The sequence below is a fragment of the Leucopleurus acutus genome (assembly GCF_964270905.1).
Source record: "Leucopleurus acutus genome assembly, chromosome: 13".
NCBI classification, from domain to species: domain Eukaryota; kingdom Metazoa; phylum Chordata; class Mammalia; order Artiodactyla; family Delphinidae; genus Leucopleurus; species Leucopleurus acutus.
In genome coordinates, this window is record NC_139155.1 from 40244800 (window position 1) to 40267443 (window position 22644).

Sequence of the window (22644 nt, forward strand, 5' to 3'; positions counted from 1 at the left end):
CATTAAAGCATCAATGTTTGGTGTTTTCTCATACAGGTATCATTACTCCAGGTCCAACTGAAAACACATTCCATAACAACTTACTGAATTGCTTGGTGCTTTTGTTGAAAAGTCAGTAATTACATATGTGTGGATCTATTTCTGGACTCTCTATTCTATCCATTGATCTACGTCTGTCCTAACTCTAGTGCCACACTCAATTTCTGTAGCTTTAAAGCAAGTCATAAAATCGAGTAAAGTCTTCCAACTCTTTTTTTCTTCTTCAAGATTTTCTTGGCTATTTTGGGTCTGCTGCATTTCATGTGTATTTGCCAATTTCTACAAGAAAGCCTCACATTTTGATTTCATTGGATCTGTAGATCAATTTGTGGGCAATGAGATCTTAACAGTATGTAGTCTTTCAATTCATGAACATAACATATCGATTGCAGTGTTCTACAGTTTCTCTCAGCAATGTTTTGTAGTTTTCCGGGTAGAAGTCTTGCACCTCTCTTGTTACCTTACTTTTGAGGTATTTGACTTCTTTGATGATAAATTATATATTTAAAATTTAATTCCCAATTGTTTGTTGCTAGTGTATAGACAGTACAACTGAGTTTTGCCTCATATCCTGCAAAATTATCAGTTCTGATAGATTTATCAAGCAAACACTTCAAGAAATCAGAGAATAGGAGCAGTGTCATATAATTGGAAACATCTGATTTTCTGAACAGTAAAAAGTGATTCACTCTTTGTATACCTCTTTTTACAGTTATCACCTCAGAAATACTACCTTCTTTCTGATTTCCTTCTCCTTTGCAGAATATGTAATTCTGGAGTTAAATTTATTCTTGGTATAGTTCTTAAAAAATGGAGACAGCACCAAATCTTTACAGAGAAACCTTTGTTTTTCAGCTGAATGTAGAATAGGGAAATGAGGACATGACCTACATGCTGCCTTTTATTTGCAGAACGGTGAACAAAGTACTATTTTTCAAGATCCCAATTAGAACAGAAAGACATATTAAAATGGGTTGGGATTGGAGTAGGGTGAACAGATTGGTGAGATTCAAATTGTCCTTAACTGTCACATTTACGAATTATTCACTACTCAAGTAATAATCCCATCTTTTCATCCTTTGCTTTCTTCTTCATTCATTCCTTTCTTCCCAATTTAATTTTTAACAGTGTTTAGCACACTGCCTAATCTACAAAGAGCTATAAAGAACAGGGATCTATTTTAACTTCAGATAAAACCAATGTAAAGCAAAACTATTCAGGAATATTTTATATTTTCAAAGTACTTAGGAATTCTTTAATTAGAAAAATAAAGGCAATGGGATTATCTATTGGATTCTAAAAGTACCCAAGAATTAAATCACTCACATACCCCTCTTAAAAAAACACAACAAAACCTTAAATTACATTGCTGTTAAGTTTTCTTACAGTAAGAAATAAGACCAACCTACACTAGAGTACAAAAACCTGAAATTCTGAGCATGAAAATAATTTATTGATTAGACATCTGGTTTATTCAAGCATAAGGCCTACCAAAGATAGAATTAACACAGCTCATGGAATAGGAAAAAACCCCCATCCAGCACCTCCTTTGTCTCAGATTTCCTGGGGACAAAATTTGTGCATTCTGTACTACAGCCTCACCCTAAAGCATCCACATGTGCTTGATATTAACGAATAGGATATGAGAAACTTTCTGTACACTCAACTTGGCAAGCATCATTAGTGATGCAACAACATTTTTAGGCACAAGAAATAGCACTGCCTGCAGTGAGAGCCTTTGACAAAGAAAATATCATTAAATACAATCTTACAAATAGGAAGAAAAATATATGCACTTTTGCCAATGGACTGCTTCACGTATCAGGAAAAATGTCACAATCAGATTTTCTTTCGATAATTAAAACAATTTAATTGATACTCAACTTTAATCAATACTCAGGTTATCTTGTATTAAAAATCAGAAAAATAAAACAGATTTAACCTAAATGCAATTTAGGGAAGAAATGCAGGACTAATAATATGGAATAATAGCTGCACTTCTTCAGCTAACTCATTAAAAAATGCCAATTAAACATTTTCAGTCAAATTTTATTAAAAAAAAAGCAGCAGATCAACATTACAATTCAAGAACCTAATCTAAATATGCACTTGACAATGAAGCACATCTGAGTATGGAGTGAAAAAAGTTTTTTCCAAAAAACCATCAAACGTATCATCTCCAAATACCCAAATAATAAATCACTTCTGCAGGCCGTCTATTGAGTGGAATCATAAACAAAGAACAGAAGATTTATTGCTGTGAAAACAAATCTGTAGTACAGTAGTATGAATCTTGGGTATTAAACATAATCAGTTGAATCAAGTTAGGAAGTTGAAAATCTAATAAGAAATTTGTGTGTGAGAGAAAGTCTATAAGCCAGTTGACCCAAGAGCAACTGAGATATCAAACTTGTTCAGTGAAACCAGACATTATTTTAAATCTCCATTTTTTGAAGGCAATTAAAAATTACAATTCCAACAGCCCACAAACCAAATAAAAAAAACTGTAGAAAGCAATTAAAACTACGTTCAAGGAGCCACTTTTTCAGCTCAATTTCAGCACCCCAAGGAAAAAAAAAACATCCATGACTATCACAGATGAAAACAGAATGAAATGTCATTGGAATCAGTTATTTTCCCCCACTGAGGTATAAAATCTATATAGAAATTTGATACTATACTATAACAAATTGTACTTCTCATAGTTCTGTTTTAATTTCCTTTAAACCCTGTTTAATATAGTCTTTTTAATTGTTGTAAAAATGTTTTCATGATTCTGAATCTGGTTCCAGTTCTTTTTCATTTATTTTTATATCAATATTTAATATACTGGCTACCAGTTCTAATCAGAAAAAAAATCTTGGACATCTCTTCATTATAACAGCACATTCAGCAGAAATGACTGATGTGCAAGCAAACCATAAAAGGTGCAGCTCTCTGGAAAGCACATTTCGTAGATTGTTTCAGTCTGAACATTCTTTACAATGATTCTTGATGAAAGACTCTTAATCTTGTAAACATCAGTGTGCACAATCTCGCTACTAATGTAGTTTCACGTCCTTGGACAGGAAGGCCGGTTCACAGCTAGTGAAAGAGAGAGCAGTTTAAGTTTTAATGGCTGATAAACCTTACATCCTGCAGGAGGAAAGCACTTTTCCTTTTTTGCTAGTTAAGAATGTGGCAGAAATGTATGCTGAGGTAGCCCAGTCAATCCTTATTTTTTTCTTTTTTTGTAAATTTGGTCTCAGAATATTTCTGGAAGGGTTACATTTCGAAGAAGCCACTGCTGGGACCGGCTTCCATTGCAGTCTCTAATGCTGGGCACCTGGCTGTCCTCTTCTGTGGCTTTATCCAGGCACTGATTACTGTTCACATGCTGCAGGGTTAATTTCTGAAAATGACAGGAAAGAAGTCTTAATATGAAAGTGGAAAACAAAACCAAAACACCTCAACCATTTTTTGTGATTATGAAATTCCTCTGTAGAAAAGGGTTTTGTTTTTGAAATATAAATTACTTAAGACAATGGAGAAATGTACCTGTGTAAAGACAGCATTAAGAGCTATGTCGGGGGAGAAAGGCACTGGGGGTACAGTGCATTCTGCTGGATTTGCAGTCAGATGACCTCAATTCTAAGTCCCAATTCTGCCATAAGCTCTGTAATACTGTGAGAAATTTTACTTTTTTGTGCTTCAGTTTCCTAAAAAAAGTGATCAGATTAGTGATTTCTAATTTAGGATCCTCAACCTATTTTCAAAAAGCTATCTCAAAACTGCTTCGTTTTCCCATGATAAGGCTCTTCAAATTAATTCTGTGATTCCAAGTTTCAAGTCTTTAGAAACTCAGGTCTTTTTGAAGACTCGAAATCGTAAGATTTATACAACAGTCCTTAATAAGTGGCTGACAGATGTGGCTATATACCTTCCTCTCTACTTGTCTGCATTCCGGACTTGATGCTGTCATGCTGATTTTTAGGATAATTTCAAAAGAACATGACAGATGAGAGTTAACAGACACATACTGACCATACTAGTGAATCCGATACCAAGCCCCGGTCAGGTGAAGAACTCCAAAGCAGCTATGTAGGAATTTGCATTAAGCGTTATCCTAATAAGTATGTAACTATAAGGAAATATGTTTATTCACACATTTTTACTCACGGCTCTATTTTAATGTAATTCTTTTATCTCATTTAATTTTCATAAGGAACATTTCATTTTCGTAAGACCTCTTTTGTACCTATTTGAACTTCAAACAAAGCAAAACCTAATGACTGTATACAATACAGCTACTTTAGCTTTCAGTCACTTCTGTGTTATGCTCCATGTGGAAGCTGGCAAAAGGCAGTGCACATTCGCAGATGTCACAGTTTACTCTCAACACTGACTTCAGTAATATCGAAGGGTCAGTGTTAGATACTTTACTTTAGCTCCAATAAATGCATAACAAGAAGACCGGGAAGGGCTTCCCTGGTGGCGCAGTGGTTAAGAATCTGCCTGCCAATGCAGGAGACACGGGTTCGAGTCCTGGTCCGGTAAGATCCCACATGCCACAGAGCAGCTAAGCCCATGCGCCACAACTACTGAGCCTGCGCTGTAGAACCCATGCTCTGCAACAAGAGAAGCCACGGCAATGAGAAGCCTGCGCACCGCAACAAAGAGTAGCGCACCGCAACGAAGAGTAGCCCCCGCTCTCCGCAACTAGAGAAAGCCTGCGCAAAGACCCAACGCAGCCATACATGCATACATACATACATACATATATAAAAAGACCGGGAAAAATCAGCATGGCTGGGGCTGTTTTTACTTTTATGCAGATGCTGTGTAGTTTGTTTTGAGGGGATGCACTTTGCAGTCAGACATTTCTGTAGTGAACCCCAGATTTGTCACATGTCAACAATATGCCCCTGAGCAAAAACCTCTCTCAGCCCCAGGTCCCTCATCTATAAAATGGGGACAAGAATGCTTCTAGAGCTGTGCGGAAATGTTAAGATAATGAACGGAAAGTGCCGGCTAGCTCAGAGGCACTCATACAACATCCTGAGCAGCCGCGGACACAGTCTGGCAGCCCCCCGAGAGAGCCGAGGCACACAGCTTGCTGCTAAGGCCTTTGGTCATTTGTAAGACAAAAACAAAGCACTTTAAAAAGAACCCCCCAAACATTCCAGAAGGCCCTTCAAAGCTTCTCTGAGTGGCCAACTTCATCAGGCCCACTGTCAGTATTAATAAAAACAAAAAAGCACAACAAAAAACTTAGTTGGGAAATTGGTCTTTATCACCCTAATTTTAAAAAATGTCATTATTTCACTTATTGAGAATCATTAAAATAAACATGTAACAAAGACAGAGGTTATTGATACATGCTGGGTATTTAACTGCTCAAAATTAAGACAGAATCCCTATAATTTCAGGAAGCTAACATCCCTTCAGGAGACCAGGACTCTGGTGAAGAGCCCTGTTCCAGACACAGCTCTCTGGCTGCTGACAGCAGGGGCAGAGTTCTGTGGCTCGTGACTCTGTGGGGACTGTGGTCACCGTACTCAGCAGAGGATCCATCAGCATGGACTAGTTTCCACACAGAAAGAGTGTAACTAAGGCAACAGGCTAATTGTAACCTCTGAAAGGAGGATGAAAGCTATAGTTATCATTGCATAAGTCCACCTGCAACCTAGAAAAAAAATAATTTGCCGCCCTCTACCCCTAATCTCTAGATATAACTGTGTCAAAATCTACATTTTCATTCCAGAAAGGACAGCTACAAGTAGTCAAAGCAAAAGAGCCTGGTGTCGTAAACTCTCTGCAATGTATACTATAAACAAGACAAAGATATAATATACAAATTTAATAGAAGACAGTATGGTATTGTGCAAAGAATCCTGGATTAAGAATCCCAGGTCTGTCTGAGATCTGGTAACACCATTTACCTGCTCTGTGACCTTGGGCAATTAACTTCCATTCTGGGCTTCAATGTCTACATGTATTAAAAACAATGTCCTGAATTTTATTTCTAGGGTTCCTTTGAAATCTAAGATTTCATGACTTTAGATTATACATTACTGACATAAGTGTTATTCTTCCAGACTGCAGTTTTCAACTGATGGAGGCAGGACAACTCTGATGGGCCGTCCGGAGCTCCCTGTGCAGTCAGCTCAGACTGTGGGACCCACATCGCAGCTTGACCCCTCCCTCTGCCAATTCTTCTGTCTCCCTTTTCACAGGTGTTGATCTAAAGGATGCTCCCTAATAAACATCCTGAATATGAACCTTGGAGTGGAGTCTGCTTCTGGGAGAACCCAGCCGGCAATACTAGAATTTAATCTCAGGGAAGACACCTTGCAGAGTGCTCCAGGGGTTTTAAAACTTTACACTCATAACTGGTTCTTTCAAAATATCCTAAATCACTTCTAGCTCCTTAATTTCTACGCAAACATTTACTTTTTTTGAATAACTGCTGTGGTAGACTGTGTATCTTATACACAGTCTGCCAATGGCCATTGCCACTCCCTGTCTCCTGGCCACATCACACCATAAAGACTGGAAATGCAAATGCCTGCTTTCCCAGCCTCCCCTTATGGCTGGGGGATCACTATGAGATGAAGTTCTGGCCCATGGGGCACAGCAGAGCCTGCTGCAGGGGATCCAGGAAAAGCTTTGGCTTTCCTGATAAAGAGCAATTCAAGCAGTAGTGCAACATTCCTCTTCCCTTCTTCCTGTCTTGAGTTGGGTGTGATGGTGAGCACTGTAGCAGCCTTCTAGAGGCCACAAGAAAAAGCCAAGAATATTGCTGCAATGTTATCCCTGACATCACTGTATCACCGAATCCATGCCAGAAGCCACTTACATCCAGACTTAAGAAAAAACTAAACCACTATTTGTTCATGCTACTATAAATAGGTTTATATTACCTAATTAAACATACCATCATTCTTCAATGAACATATACAATTGGGAGGCTTTTTAATTTTCAAAATATTTTGGCTTCACAATGACTGTGGGGTGCCACTGGCATTTACTGTCTGGACTCAGAGATGCCATATATCCTGCAGGACCTGGGGCAGCTACATCCAAAATGGCAACGGCATGCACCATGGAAAACCCTGCAACAGAATATTCAGGCCGCTTCCAATAGTCATATTAACTGAGCTACTGCTCGCGCTCTCTCTCTCTCTCTCTCTCTCTCTCTCACACACACACACACACACACACACACTTTTTTTTTAACTATAGTTTAATACTGTGAAGGGAGACCCAGGATTTATAAAACATGGTCTTTGCCCTCCAGGATCTAACTAATAGTGGAGAAAAAGACTGGTAGATAAATAACTACAAAGAAGCACAGAATTACAGGGGTCAGAGACAATTGTAATTAAGACAGAGAGAGCTAATTTCTGGCTGGGATCCATGGAAGTGATGTCAATTCTGGGCTCTCAAAAACAGGCAGGATTTGTTAGGCAGATGGAACTGTATGATCTTAAATGTAAAGTGGGAAAGTACAGGATACGTTCAGGGAATAGCTGGTCGAAGATGAAAAGTAGACCAGGGTTTGTATGTGATGCAGTATACGGAGAAAAGACAGCCAAAGTCACAACTTGGTTTGGACATCTCCATTGAGGGGGTAGAATGAAGCAGCAGAGTGAGCCAGGCAGACAAAAGAAGTAGAGAAAAAGCTAAAAGAAACTAAACAGTAGTGCATCTAAAGCCAATGGATACAAGGATTTTAAAAGAGCATCTGCTTAGCAATAGTAAATACTACAGAGAAGTTAAGAAAAAGAGACGAGAATGTCCTGGCTTTGCATCCAGGGGCTGTTTCTATATAGTGTCAGACCAAGGCAGAAGCCACGTTGAAGAACCAGAGGCACAAGTGCCAGCCATTCACTCGCCATCATACGGCACAGGAGAAAAGTAGGATGGTATGTACAAAATAAAATAGGAACAAAAGTCTGTCCCAACATGAAGAAGAAAACCAGCGCTTGTAAGCGGAAGAAAAAGAACCAGAGAAAGATATATTGAAGATGCTGGTGCTGGTTCCAGAACCACAGAGCAAAAAAGCATAAGTTGGGAGGTTAGCCAGGTATGAGGAAAGGAAGAGAGGTTTACTGGAGATGCTTTGATTGCTTTTAAGTACCTCTATTTGAGTACAACATATAGCAGGTGGGGAGAGGGAGTGGCTCCAGAGGAAAGCAAAGACAAATAGTTTTATTATATATGTCACTGAAAAATCACTGAGCCAGAGAATTTCATTAATTAAATCTCACCTTTTACCTCAGTGTTTAATTCGGTAATTTTAAAAGCCTACTTAACCGTTCCATTTCTACCACAGTGGCTGGCAAAGCTTAAGGACATACGGAGGGAAGAATGATTACATAGTAACAACGAGGACCCAGGGACTGGAGGCAATTCTAATTTAATTACTGGAGAGATTAAAACATGTTTATTTTACGTATATTGCTTTTCCTACCTGTCAATTCTTGGAATATAAGAACAATTTGATCCATATGCAGATTCCACAAGAATTCACTCTTCTAGATATAAAATATTTTATACAATACACCCAATGACACCCAATTTTATTCCTATATTCAACTGGATAACTTACCACCGGATCATACTCCCAAAGCTGGTTGCCTTTTAGGTGGTGGCATTTGAGCATTGTGACTGGGCCATTAAGTTTGGAGACATCCAAGCAAAGGTCGTCTGTTCTAATTTCTTTGTTGGCAGTGTAAGAGAAAACCTGAAAAACAAAAGTGCACACATATAAGCTTTAACAGCAAAATAAATTAGCGTTTTATATGCCGAAGAATCTGGCAGAGAAAAAGACAAGTATTTCAAGATACATGCTTTTTGAACTTTATTAGTGTAATGGAGAATAAATGACTCAGAAAAGACACCACTATTTTTGCAGAGAAGAAAAAAAAATGATCTTAAGTTCTCTGTATATACTGAGTGTACTGTCAAGGGTTGTCATCTGTTTGACCAAAAAGGGCAGAATAAATCTCATGTACAACAATGTAAACACAGTTCTCAGAAAGGGCCTTTTACAAATGTTTCATTTAAAGAATAATCATTAGATTGAAGGCTCTATTCTCCTAAAGGTCTTTATTATTTTCTCTTTAAAGGTAGGAAAATATTTCCTGAATGACGTCATGAAATAAAAAAGGAAGAAGATGAAAACAAATCCAAAAATTACCCCTTTAAAGCTTTACTAAAATACTCACCTGATTACCTCCCATACCGTGACAGTTAAAAATTCCAACTTTTTCATTCTCTTTTCTAGCCATGTTATCTAGACACTGATTTGTTTCCACATTTCGTATCTAGGGGGACAATGAATGAAAAATATCACGAGTTAGAGAGGTTAACTAGACAGACACACACATATCTAACACACACATTAAAATCAATCTAAACTTCCCACTAAATCTCTTAATTCCTTAGGTAAGGGCTATGAGTTGGGAGGGAAAAAAAAATCACTGTCTGGCTATCTAAGATTCTGTGATCTAGAAAGGTCTTACTATTTATATAAGTAATTTTTGTGTTTCATGGAGAAATCCTTTAAGTTCTTTCTTTCTTTCATCCCAAACTGTTCTTCTATGATTTGTGTTTAACCCAGTAAGCTCTAGTTTGCCTAATAATTTAAAGCAACTTAACAGCTCCCTGTGGACACTGTTTGCCACCAAGATAAGGGGGCATTACTATTGATAACTACTTTGATGACTTCTTAGGAGGCTCAAGGTGGGTATTTTCTAAGCAAAGAACCTGGAACTTGGCTTAACTGGAAAGCCTAAGCATGGTGTGTAGTGTAAACACCATTCTTCCATTAGGTACTTGTCAGTTACATAAAAAAGTTGAATCAGTCATCTGAATTAGGAAGAATATTTTAAGCACTGATATATGTTTTTCCTCTGAACCACTACAGTTTAAAAGCATATGGCAAATTAATAGACATTTGTAAAGTTCTAAATCTGTTGTCATGGGTGGTACTGTCAGCAGGTAAGCCGGAAGGGAGAAGTGGGACAAACTATATCTGTCATGTCATGTAGATAGAAAAGGAGTAATTGTGTGTGAGAGATAAACTGGGGGGAAAGTTAAAACCACAAATAACCCATTTATTTTTATAAACATGTATAGTCTATGTATTATTCCACTATTTTAATAAGGCACTAACAAGTCCAGATGCATTTTTTTCTTATAAAGATACAATAGCGTAAGTATGAATAACTGTATTATTCCCAGAGGATCAGAGTAAGAACTGGGGCTTTGGCAAAAGAGAGGCCTGGGTTTAAGTCCAAATGATCCAAACCCTCTGAGGACAATTTCCTAAGAGAGACTAGTCAGCTCTATGTTGAGGTTGGGTAAGACAGTGCATCCACATGCCTACTTCGGAGTCGAGCACGTAGTGGACTCAGAAACGGTAATAATTCTGTGCTGCCACCTTATCGCTAGTCAACTCCATCTGGCTATTCCATCAAAACCTCAAACTCAGTTCATGCAAAAACAGGATTTTCCAACTCCTTAATGCTAATACTTCTTCACCCGAATATTTCAACATACCCCTGCCACTCCACCCCTGACCCTGAGGAATGCTACCTAAAACAAACATCCATCATCACTCCTCCATATATTCCCCTCTTCCCCTGATACCCCTAGTTTTATTAATAATCCCACAAGCTGTCAAATTATTCAAGCTGGAAATCACAAGGCCTTTTTTCCTGGGTGTAGCATATCACATCAGCATCCAGGAATTCTTTTACCACGTAATGCAGATCACCTTTTTATCCGTTATTTTAAAGCAGAAACCTATTACCTCATAAATAGAGTTTACAAAAGGTTTTATAGTTAGATACAATTTTACATAAAACACACCTTTCTGCACCTTAATGGATAATCAATTAATACCTGATGATCATGGCTATCTTACTTGACAAAAAATTTAGTTCAAATTTTGACAAGGTGAGTCTTTATCTCATACATTCATATAAAACAATTATTTCCTTATACTTTTGAAAAAGTTACAAACTCCCCAGTCCTTTGTTTTCCTCAATTTTTTTCTTTTAAATATAGATGTAGAGGTTTCTGAAGAAAGGTGATAAATGTCACAGAAATGATTAGGGAAGAACCAACATTATTGTCAGCTTCTCCCTCTCACATGGAATGGGTTTTTTTGGTTAAATAATTATCTTTTATCAAACTTAATATAATAAAAATTAAAAAAATAAAATTCTTGGGCTTCCCTGGTGGCACAGTGGTTGACAGTCCGCCTGCCGGTGCAGGGGACACGGGTTCGTGACCCGGTCCGGGAAGATCCCACATGCCGCGGAGCGGCTGGGCCCGTGAGCCATGGCTGCTGAGCCTGCGCGTCAGGAGCCTGTGCTCCGCAACGGGAGAGGCCACAACAGTGAGAGGCCCGCGTACCGCAAAAAAATTAAAAAATAAAATTCTCCCCAAATGTAATTGGACTTCCTATCACTCAGTAACTATATTATAATAAATCAACTTTGGCTATTCTGTTTCCATAACTGATGTTGCTAAAAGTTACAGCAAATAAATTACACTTACTCTGCACCAGGCATTGTCCTATGAGTTTTACCTGTACCTTACACCATTCCTATGAACAATTCTGGATTGTTTTCTGACATAAGAGATCTGAGCCTCCAACCCTTGAGGATACTACTGACAACTAGATGTTAAAAGTAGAGTTCTCCAAGGATTGGAAACCATTACTTCCCAACAACTGTTTTGGTGACAATGAACCTTGATCAGCAAGACGTGGCCCAGCTGAGACGGGTGGTCAGAGAGTGGGTGGGCCTCTGGTGGGGCCTGATGGCACTTCTCCAAAGTGCAGGGGAGGGGTGGAGAGAAGCCCCGCACACTCGGTGAGGAAGGACCTTCTGTAGAAGGGGAGCTGTGATGTTTGGTCCCTGGGCAGAGAGGATTCTGTCTGGCTCAACGCATAAAGTGGCATCTTTGAGCTGCTCTTCAGGCTGGTTTTTCCACATGTTAGATTGCTAGCGAAGACAATTTTCAGGGAATATCCCCCTCCTTTGTAGTAATACATGTGGGCTACCCCACCTACAGAGTGTGTGAGATGATTTTTGAAGGACATGAAAAACCAGGATGCCTAGGGGTGAGTTTTGGGAACAACTCTGTTCTTTATGATGTCAGGAGGCAGGAGATCATTTAATAGGTTTCTTTGGTGGGAGTTAACTTTGAAGAGTCTTTGCGGAAGGGAAAAATTAGGAACATTAAAAAAAAAAGTTGAATCAGATGTTCAAAATGGTAATTCTATACAGCTTTAAGGCTATGTAACCAATTACCGGCTTTCTAGTGAACTATGGAACGGTGGTGATAATACTTGTTTCAATGTTCATATTGGAATGGAAATAGGTACCAGACTTGGTTACTCAAAATCTGACACTTAAAAAAAGTCAGGGGAAAATAGCCGCACTTTCAAGGCGTCTGGAGGCAGATGGGTAGGCATGAGAGCTCAGGGTCGGGGGACACGCAGAGCTGGGCCTCACGCCCGGCTCCACCTGCCATGCGACCTTGGCAGGTCAGTACTCTAAGACAGTGATTCCCAAAACCATGATTTGAACAACTGAATAAACTGTTTTTCAGTATCTGCCACTGAAAAAATGATTTTGTGATCAAGTATGTTTGGGAAATACCAGATTAACAAATTTGAATAGGTTTTCTTTACTGAAGGACTTCTCAAAGCCTTTTAACATAGACTCTTGGTAGGGATGGGGACTGATAGTACAGAAGGATATAATGCTGCTTTTTATAAAGCAGCATTTCCCAAACATTTTTGGCCATAAAATCCACCCCTCCTCCCCTATCCCTTGCCTTTCTAACAGGCACCTTGAGAGATATCAGACACCAGCATTCTTTAGAACATAGTAAGTGGGAAATGTTGCTGTACAAACCTCATTTTCTCATCTGTAAAACAGGGATAACACTCTCTCTCACATTTGCTGAGATCCCTTAGCGAGGTAACACATACAGAGACCCAGCAGAAACCGACACCTAGTAGGTCCACAACAGCTGTTGGTTCTCCTTAACTCAGGTGTACAACAGCTGTCACTAAAATATTATTTTCAACCTTATGAGTTGATGATTGTGAATGCACTCATTCCCGGGAAACCAGGCAAGAAATCAGAGCCTAAGTTTCTTGGTTTCTGCTATAGTCTCCTCCAGAATCCTGGCACCTTCATTAGGGTAGACAATATAAGCAGTTAAAGGATTCTTGGAATCTACTATTACGGAATCTAGATTTACTTTTTCCCTCTCTGCCATGAGGGTAATACTGGTTAGATACGAGAAAGGGTATGAGTGTTAGTCGTTAAGAGCACAAGCTCTCAAGCCAGACTGCCTGTGTTCAAATCCTGTCTCTTCCATTTTGTGGTTGTGACCTGAGCCATGTTGCTTAAACCATTTGTGCCTTAATTTACTTACCCGTGAAGTGGGGGAAAATAGCACCTATCTCAGAGTGCTGGGAAATGAGTTAATATTTGCAAAGCATCAGACTGGTGCTTGACATAAAGTTCATGCTCAGTAAATTTTAGGGTGGAAAAGTAAATGGTCAGTCCATAAGCCTGGCTACACTGTTAAGAGTCTGGATTATTTGCTTTCTGTGTCTGCTGTTTAGACAATTCACCTCTTGGATTAACAACAACTAGATATCACAATGAAACACATTTATTCAGTTCCAGGTCCCTACAGGAGCTATGAGAGCCAGACTTTGTGGAGCCAGACGTGCTAAATGTACACATTCCGATTTCCCTTTCTGCTCTAAAATCCTATGACTTCAGGTTTCCCTGGGCCCTTGTAACATGACAAGAGGTACCTGATAGGCTAAATTCCAGTCCTAGCAAAGGAAGGCTCACAGAGGTGGAGCTATCACAAGCACAAGCTCCCTAGCTGCACTTTGGCTGGTGCTCGAGAACAACCCCAGTCCCAAAATCAGAGCTTCGACCTGACAGTGTGGCCTAGTATTAAGGACATAAATGCTTAAGACCAGCTGCTTAGTTACTAAGGTAATAACAAGCAGGCCACAGAGGGTAAAATCTGTTTCTTATATAGAAAGCCAGCTGGCAAGAGGCAGGTAAAAGGCAAGCTTGCCTAGGCAATCATCTACTGTGTGTTAGACAAGTGGCTCTTTGTAATATGCCTATATTCTGACCTAGCTAACAATGCCTAGGTGTTGTCCAAAATTGGGTCAGTTCTGGGAAAAAAAAAAAAAAAAAAAAAAAAGCTCCTCATTCTTTATTCTGAAGGCAAGCAACTGCTATCAATCTTCCCATGGCATCACCCACGCTGGGCCTTTCTTAACAGGAATGAGGCCCCAGCAAAGGGAATGGATACTCACTAATGAGACAAGGAACTCCACATACCCTCGCTTGTTTGAGGTGACTTCCTTAAACCACAACAAAGTTCAGAGGCAGGGAGCTCAGGTCAACCATGAAGTAGCCTTAGGAACTACCAAGGACAAACAAGGAGTCTGTGCTCGCTCTGGCACTGGAAGACACTGCAACCAGGCCGATCAGTTTCTAACTCACCACCGCGCAGCTCCCCGCTGTGATCTAGCTGCTCTACCGCATCCTACTTTTCCACGTTACATCTCCTCCTCTTTCCCCCATCACCAACACCCGCTCTTTACTCTCAGCCAACGATCTTGTGTTCAGCTGAAGAAACAAAGCTCACCAGAGAAGTCCCTCACACTCCCACCTCAAACTACCAGCCTCCAGCTCTCAACCCACAATTTGCCTGACTTGGCCCCGGCCCCCACTTCCTTCCAGCTGCGTGGATGAACTGCCCGCCCTCCAGCCTCTACCTCCACTGTGCACCACAGCCCATTCCCCCACCTACTAAACGTGACTCCTGGACTCCTGCAAGCAGTGGCTCTTTTCTATCTTCACATTTTCTCTTTTGTGTCCTTGGCATCAGCACAGTTTCATCTTAGCAAAAATAAACAGAAAAAACCTTCTTTAACCCCATTTACCCCTCCAGCTACCACTCATTTCTCTGTTCAGCTTTACAGCAAAATTTCTTATCCACACTCATGATCTCCACTTCCTCTTCTCCTGATCTCCTGTGAAGCCATCAGAGATTCCGTCCCTACCGATCTCCACCGGAACCCACTTGACACAGTGAGATGGAGCCTCCTGACAGCGTCTCCCTCACCAATCCAACGGCTGGTTCTCAGGACTTGTCTCCCTTCTTTCTCTGCAGTGTTCCACACGATGGATCACTTCCCTCTTTCTTGAAGCAAGTCCTTCACTTACTGGGGCATCACTTTCTTGGTTCTTTTCCTATTTCAGAAATAGTAACTGTTTTTTTTTTTTTTTGGCCATGCCATGTGGTTTGTGGGACCTTAGTTCCCTGACCAGGGATAGAACTCGTGCCCCCTGCAGTGGAAGCACAGAGTCCTAACCACTGGACTGCCAGGGAATTCCCTCTCTTCCTATTTCAATGCTCTCTCCTTCTCAATCTTTTTGGCTGATTCCTTCTCACCTTCACAATTTCTAAATTGTGGAGTTTTTTATGGCTTGGTCCTCAGTCCTCTTGTCCATCTACAATACATTCACTCCCCCCGCAAGGTGCTCTCATGAAGTTTTGTGGTTTTAAAAACCACCTATATACTGCCAACCCCTAACTTTAGATCTCCATCGCAAACTTTTGTCCAAGCTGCAGGTTTTTTAATGCAAATATCTATCCACTATCTTTACCTGGATGAAATGTTAACATGTCCCAGACTGCACTGCTGAGCGCCTTCTGCACCTGCTCTACAGGCCTTCCCATCTCAGTAAGGCCAACTTCACTGCCCCAGAGTCTCAGTCAAAATCTTAATATAATCCTTGGCTATTCTTTTCCTTTCACCAATACACCAGTTCTACTCTTGTTCCCACAGAGTTCTTTTTGACATAGCAGACAATCTGATCCTTTTCAGTGAAAGTCTGCTCATCTCTCCCTGCAACTTCCCACCTCAGAACAAAACCCAAAGTCCTTACTATGGCCTACAAGCTCTATGTGATTTGGCCCTCACTACGTCTTGACCTTACCTTCTTCTGCTCTCCCCCTGTCCACTATACCCAGACAACTGGCCTCTCTGCTGCTTCTGGAATGTGCCAAAGTACATTCCTGTCTTAGGGCCTTTGCACTTGTTTTCCTTGTGCCTGGAACACTCTTTCCCCAGAAATTCATCTGACTTGCTCCTTCACTTCCTTCAGATCTCTGCTCAAAAATCACCTTATAAGAGAGGATTTTTTCAACTACTCCACATAAAAGAGCACCACCACTCCCACCCACAAGTCATTCTATCCCCTTTGTCCTTACCACCGCCTGACACCGTGAATATTTGAAAAAAAAAGAAAAATCTGTCTTCTTCCAGAGACTGTAAGATCCACAAGAGCAGAGACTTTATTTTATTCACTGTATTCCCAGTACTTAAAATAGTATCTATCAAATAGTCCATATGCAAATATTTGTTGAATGAATGAAAGGAAGGAAGAAGTGACAACCTCCTGCAGATCGGGGGTGGGGGGGGCCGACTCTTCCTGAGTGTCAGGAAGATTCAGTCCTGGGGTGGGACCTGGATGTGGCCCTGTCCACACAAATCATCATTCCCTGTCGTGACTTACAAAGAAAATTTTGCCCTGCTATCAATTCCTGTCACAGAAGTGTTGAGTTTTTCTTTTTTTCTATTTGGATTCACATGCCTTCAAAAAGTCAATTTTATAATTTCAAGATTTATAAAGATTTGCAATGAACCGCAGACAGACCCAGTAAAAACAAAGTTTCTTTACTATAAGCAATGCACTTTCATACAGTATTTCCTAAGCTATTAAAAAATGTTGGCCATAAGTAGCTAAACTGATGTATAAACCACTTCTGGGTTGTAATCAGAAAATTGAAAATCACTGCCTTGACCTAATAAAAAGAGGGACCTTGGGGAATTAGAAGATTATTAAGAAAGGAGAACCAGAATCTTTATGGCCCCCTGGCTTGAGGTATTGCACTGTAGTAAAGAAGAGGAAAAGCACTTTCTCAGTAGTAACACATAGTAGTCCAACACTTCTCCAACAAGTAGAGGGAAAAACAGCTAAATTGCAGAAATCCTATTTTTGAGTCTATTAGAGAGCAATGGAAGCAATTAGGGTGAGGTGAACTATAATCCCAGAAAGGGAAGAGCCCTCCCTGGGTGAGCTGACAATCACCAGATGTCTTCCTAGTAAGGACATTTGCTGATGGTGCAGGCTGAGGACAGGGTGTGGCCCAAAAGGGTCTTTTCCTCAAGGAAAGAGCACAGTGATGCTGGTTATGTGAAGGCTAGCATGACAAAATAAAAATCAGAGGAGCCCCAAATACGAGGCCATTCCCCTCATGGGACATTTGCTGTGCTGTCAGTGGATGGGAAGCTGTGGCTAAAAGGGAGAATGAAATCCTCCACATCTCAAGAGGGAAAACTGTCATTATATGTAGATGCCATGATACTATATATATAAAACCCTAAAGACTCCACACAAAAACTACTAGAACTGATGAACGAATTCAGCAAGGTAGCAGGATAGAAGATTAACATAACAGAAATCGGGTGCATTTCTTTACACTAACAATGAAATATCAGAAAGGGAAAGTAAAAAAAAAAATCCCTTTCAAAACTGCATTTAAAAAAAACACCTAGGAATAAACCTGACCAAGGAGGTGAAAGACTTATATGCTGAGAACTATAAAACATTAATAAAGGAAACTGAAGATGATTCAAAGAAATGGAAAGATATTTTATGCTCTTGGACTGAAAGAATTAATATTGTTAAAGTGGCCGTACTACCAAAGCAATCTATAGATTTATGCAATTCCTATCAAATTACCCATGACATTTTTCACAGAAGGAGAACAAATAATCCTAAAATTTATATGGAACCATAAAAGACCCAGAATTGCCAACGCAATCCTGAGGAAAAAGAATACAGCAGGAGGCATAACTCTCCCAGACTTCAGACAATTCTACAAAGCTACAGTAATCAAAACAGTGTGGTTTTGGCACAAAAACAGACATATGGACCAACGGAATGGAATAGTGAGCCCAGAAATAAACCTACACACCTACGGTCAATTAATCTTTGACAAAGGAGCCTAGAATACACAATGGAGAAGAGACAGTCTCTTCAGCAAGTGGTACTGGGAAAGTTGGACAGACCGCGACATGTAAATCAATGAAATTAGAACACACCGTCATATCATACACAAAAATAAACTAAAAATGGCTTAAAGACTTAAATGTAAGACATGATACCATAAAACTCTTAGAAGAGAATATAGGCAAGACATTCTCTGACATAAATCATACCAATGTTTTAAAGTCAGTCATTCAAGGCAATGGAAATAAAAACAAAAATAAACAAACGGGACCTAATCAAACCTACAAGCTTTTGCACAGCAAAGGAAACCTAAACAAAATGAAAAGACAGTCTATGGACTGGGAGAAAATATTTGCAAATGATGTGACCGACAAGGACTTCCAAACTGTACAAACAGCTCATACAACTCAATAACAACAACAACAACAGCAAAAAAAAACCCAATCAAAAAATGAGCAGAAGACCTAAATAAATATTTCTCCAAATAATACATATAGATGGCCAACAGGCACATGAAAAGATGATCAACATAGCTAATTATTAGAGAAATGCAAATCAAAACTACAATGAGGTATCACCTAACACTGGTCAGAATGGCCATCATTAAAAAGTCTACAACTAACAAATGCTGGAGAGGGTATGGAGAAAAAGGAACCCTCCTACACTGTTGGTGGGAATGTAAATTGCTGCAGCCACTATGGAAAACAGTATGGAGGTTCCTCAAAAAACTAAAAACAGAGTTGCCATATGATCCTGCAATCCCACAACTGGTCATATATCCGGAGAAAACTATAATTTGAAAAGATACATGCACCCCAGTGTTCACTGCAGCACTATTTACAATAGCCAAGACATGGAAGCAACCTAAATGTCCATAGACAGATGAATGGATGAAGAAGATATGGTACATATATACAATGGAATACTACTCAGCCATAAGAAATAATGCCATTTGCAGCAACATGGATGGACCTAGAGATTATCATACTAAGCAGAGTAAGTCAGAAAGAGAAAGACAAATACCATATGATATCACTTATATGTGGAATCCAAATTATGACACAAATGAACTTATCTACAGAACAGAAACAATCTCACAGATATAGAGAACAGACTTGTGGTTGCCAATGGGGGATGTAGAGGAGGGATGGATAGGGAGTATGGAATTAGTAGATGCAAACTATTATATATAGGATGGATAAACAACAAGGTCCTACTGTATAGCACAGGGAACTATACTCAATATCCTGTGATAAACCATAATGGAAAAGAATATGAAAAAGAATGTGTGTGTGTGTGTGTGTGTGTGTGTATATATATAAATGAATCACTTTGCTGTATAGTAGAAATTAACACAACACTGTAAAGCAACTATACTTCAATAAAATTTAAAAAAAAATCTTCCACATCTCCTGGTGCTTAGGAGACAAATTCCTGCTAGACAGAAGACCTGAAAGAATAAAAACTGGTTCCCCCCACTGAACAAGGTGGGAGGCTAAAGTATACTAATCTCAAAACCTCAGAAAGGCAAAACTTTCAGGGTTGAGGAGACAGAGACCCCTCCAAGAAACATACATGAGCCAGAAGTGAACTAAGTCTTCCCTAAAACTGCAACCCAGCCCCACCTAGCTCAATCTTTGTTATGGATTGAATTGTGTCCCCACTCCAAATTCACATGTTGGAGTCCTAACCCCCAGCACCTCAGAATGTGACATTATTTGGAGATAGGTTCTTTACAGAGGTAATCAAGTTAAAACGAGGTCATTAGGGTAGGCTTTAATCCAATATGACTGGTGTCCTTATAAACAGGGCAAATTTGGAGACAGACACGTACACAGGAGAATGCCATGTGAAGATGAGGGCAGGGATCAGGGTGACGCTTCTACATGCCAAGGAACACCGATGATTGTCGGCAAACCACTAGAAGCTAGAAAGAGGCAGAGAACAGATTCTTCATAGACCTCAGAAGGAACCAAACCTGCCCACACTTTGATCTTGGATTTCTAGTCTTTAGAACTGTGAGACAATACATTTCTGTGTTTAAGCCAGAAGTGGTATTTTATTATGGCAGCCCTATGAAGCTACTAAAACCCCTGACTCGATCAGACCCCTGGACTAAAGAGAAGGACCCATCTAGATTTCCTACACACAGAGCACAGCTTTGGCTGGGAACCAGAAAGAACGGCTGTCAACATTCTAGGAAAACAGTGGGACAGGGCACAAGAAATACTTCCTTGTGACCATCCTGGTAGTTATACCAGAAGGTAAGAAGGCAAGACTCTCTCACACCAGACCCTATACCATGGGCACCCACAAAGATAAAAAAGGCCAAACTCCAAAGCACAACTAATAGTGTTGGCTAATTATAAGCACTAATTAGTAAATTATTTCAGTTTCAAGAAGATCTGCTGCTGAATTCTAAGAGCAATGACTAAAGGCATCATCAGAGATAAGTATGCTAACCAACAGTCTTTCCCACCTCCATGCCCACACTGAGATTTTGGACTCCCAAGGGAAAATAAATGGGTGTTAAAAATACAACTTATTATAAATGGTCTTTCAAGTTTCCTTGTCAGTTCTTTACAATTTATCTTTACTTTGAAGTTCCTCACACTTTAATTTGGGCTAATTAATGCTAGGACATTAGCTTTAGGAATATATGGTTTCAACTAAATGGGCCAGTTTGTTAAAATAAGAAGTCTATCAAAGACACTAATATACTGTAACAAAAGTCCAACTGTGAAAGGTGAGAGGTAGAGCATTCTTATTTTAACAAAAATATGATAAAAAATTAATAAGTAGACTGCTTCAACTAACAAGAACTTTCTCACATTTGAGGTAACTTGAATACGAAGGTACTCCCTTGTTAGAAGTGTAACCTCTATTCTTTTTTATATATCAGTGAGAACATAATAACCACACAGAATACACACACACACACACACACACACACACACACACACACACACATATTTTTTACCTCTCCCAAAGAGAAATAGTGACGTGGAATCTGAGAATCGGGATAGATATTCTCTAGGTACCAAGAGAAAGGTCTGCATTGAAGTTTGTGTCTTAGACCAAGTCTTGATGATATATCTCCATAATCTACCTTTGTAACACCTGTTAAAAGAAATAAGTGACTGAATTATTAATGTTCCGTTAGGTAACACATTTCTATTTATATATTGCATCTAAAAAGCCAGTCAAACAGGAAAAGTAGTATCATTTTGGTGATGTGTGACTACACAAGTGACATACCATAAATCCACCTCCCAAAGTATAAAACAAGGAAATATATGTGTTTTTCGAAGAAAAATTAAATTTATCTGAGAATGATATATATGCTAATAATATTACATACAAATGTAAGTTATATGGGGTCAGAAAAGTTTAATATTTGTTAAGGCAAAGACAAAAATAAAGACCAATTTTGCCCAAATATGAAACAGAGATTAAACAGAGCAATTGTTTCCAGTCAGGTTTGTCTCTCACAGCTCACTGAATTGTGTGCGCTACCACTGCACAGTGTTGTGGTGATTCAAGAGGATGGAATGGTAACAATGCCAGGCAGATTTATAGCTGATGGAACAACTGTTGCCACAAAACTCAGAAGAGCAGAGAAAAACTCCTGGAGAGAAGTCCCTGGAGGCATGTTACAGGGCTCTGCAGTGGCCTTGAAATACTTGATGCTTTCATATACATGTTAAATGTTGCAGTTAGGTTTAAAAAAAAAAAGAACATGGAAAGCACCTGGACCAATAGTGACTTCTGTAAGACTGGATCCTGTATTGTTACTGTTAATGACATATACCAGGCATTCTGCTAAGCACCTTCTATACGTATGTGACTTCCTTTACTCCTTACAACAACCTATGAGGTAGGTGTCTGGCCTCTGCTCAGAGGTTCTCTTCCACTCCTTCTTATCTCTCTTCAGAATGCATTAGGATCAGACCAAGAAAGTTAGTTTTGTAATTCTAATGCAAGATAATGCTAACCTGGAGAAATTATATAGAAGAAATTCTTGAATTCATCCATCCACACTTCTGCAAGTCGTCTGTTATTTTTATTGATAATCTGCCCTGTGCCTCCTGGAAACGTGTAGGGTGTAGCTTTCCGAAACACATGTCCAACATGTGAGCAAGTAACAATCTCCAAAGTCCCTCCACACTGCCAAATCTGAAAACAACAGCAAAGAAGACCAGTTTTAAACACTGATAATTATTAAAAAAAAAAAAAAGGTTCACATCTTATTGAGTTTCATAGCTGGAATTTCACAGAATCAAGGGCGTACAGTGGAGCTCCTGCTATATGGTCCCAAAGCCAGTGCTTCCTCAATTTTTGGTTCTGATCAAACCAGAAGTTGAAGGTTAAATTCAGAAAGATAGGTAAATGCAAAATACAGAAAAGACTTGAGGTCCACAGCAGTATTTCTCTAACTGCAGGCCGTCACTCTTACAAGGGTCATAAAATT

General features: G+C 39.5%; 1 protein-coding gene across 5 annotated transcripts in view; it reads right to left on the minus strand.

The window, feature by feature from the left end:
* Positions 1-2258: 2258 nt before the first annotated feature.
* The window catches only part of GALNT1 (polypeptide N-acetylgalactosaminyltransferase 1), a 136315-nt gene continuing 115929 nt past the window's right edge, over positions 2259-22644 (minus strand). For all 5 annotated transcript variants that reach the window (XM_082853663.1, XM_082853662.1, XM_082853666.1 and 2 more), the window contains 5 exons: positions 22169-22349; positions 21154-21293; positions 9252-9350; positions 8633-8767; positions 2259-3430 (listed from right to left, as the gene is read on the minus strand). In XM_082853663.1, coding sequence (XP_082709789.1) covers positions 3284-3430; positions 8633-8767; positions 9252-9350; positions 21154-21293; positions 22169-22349 — 702 coding nt within the window. In that variant the 3' untranslated portion in view covers positions 2259-3283. The remainder of the gene's footprint in view (positions 3431-8632; positions 8768-9251; positions 9351-21153; positions 21294-22168; positions 22350-22644) is intronic.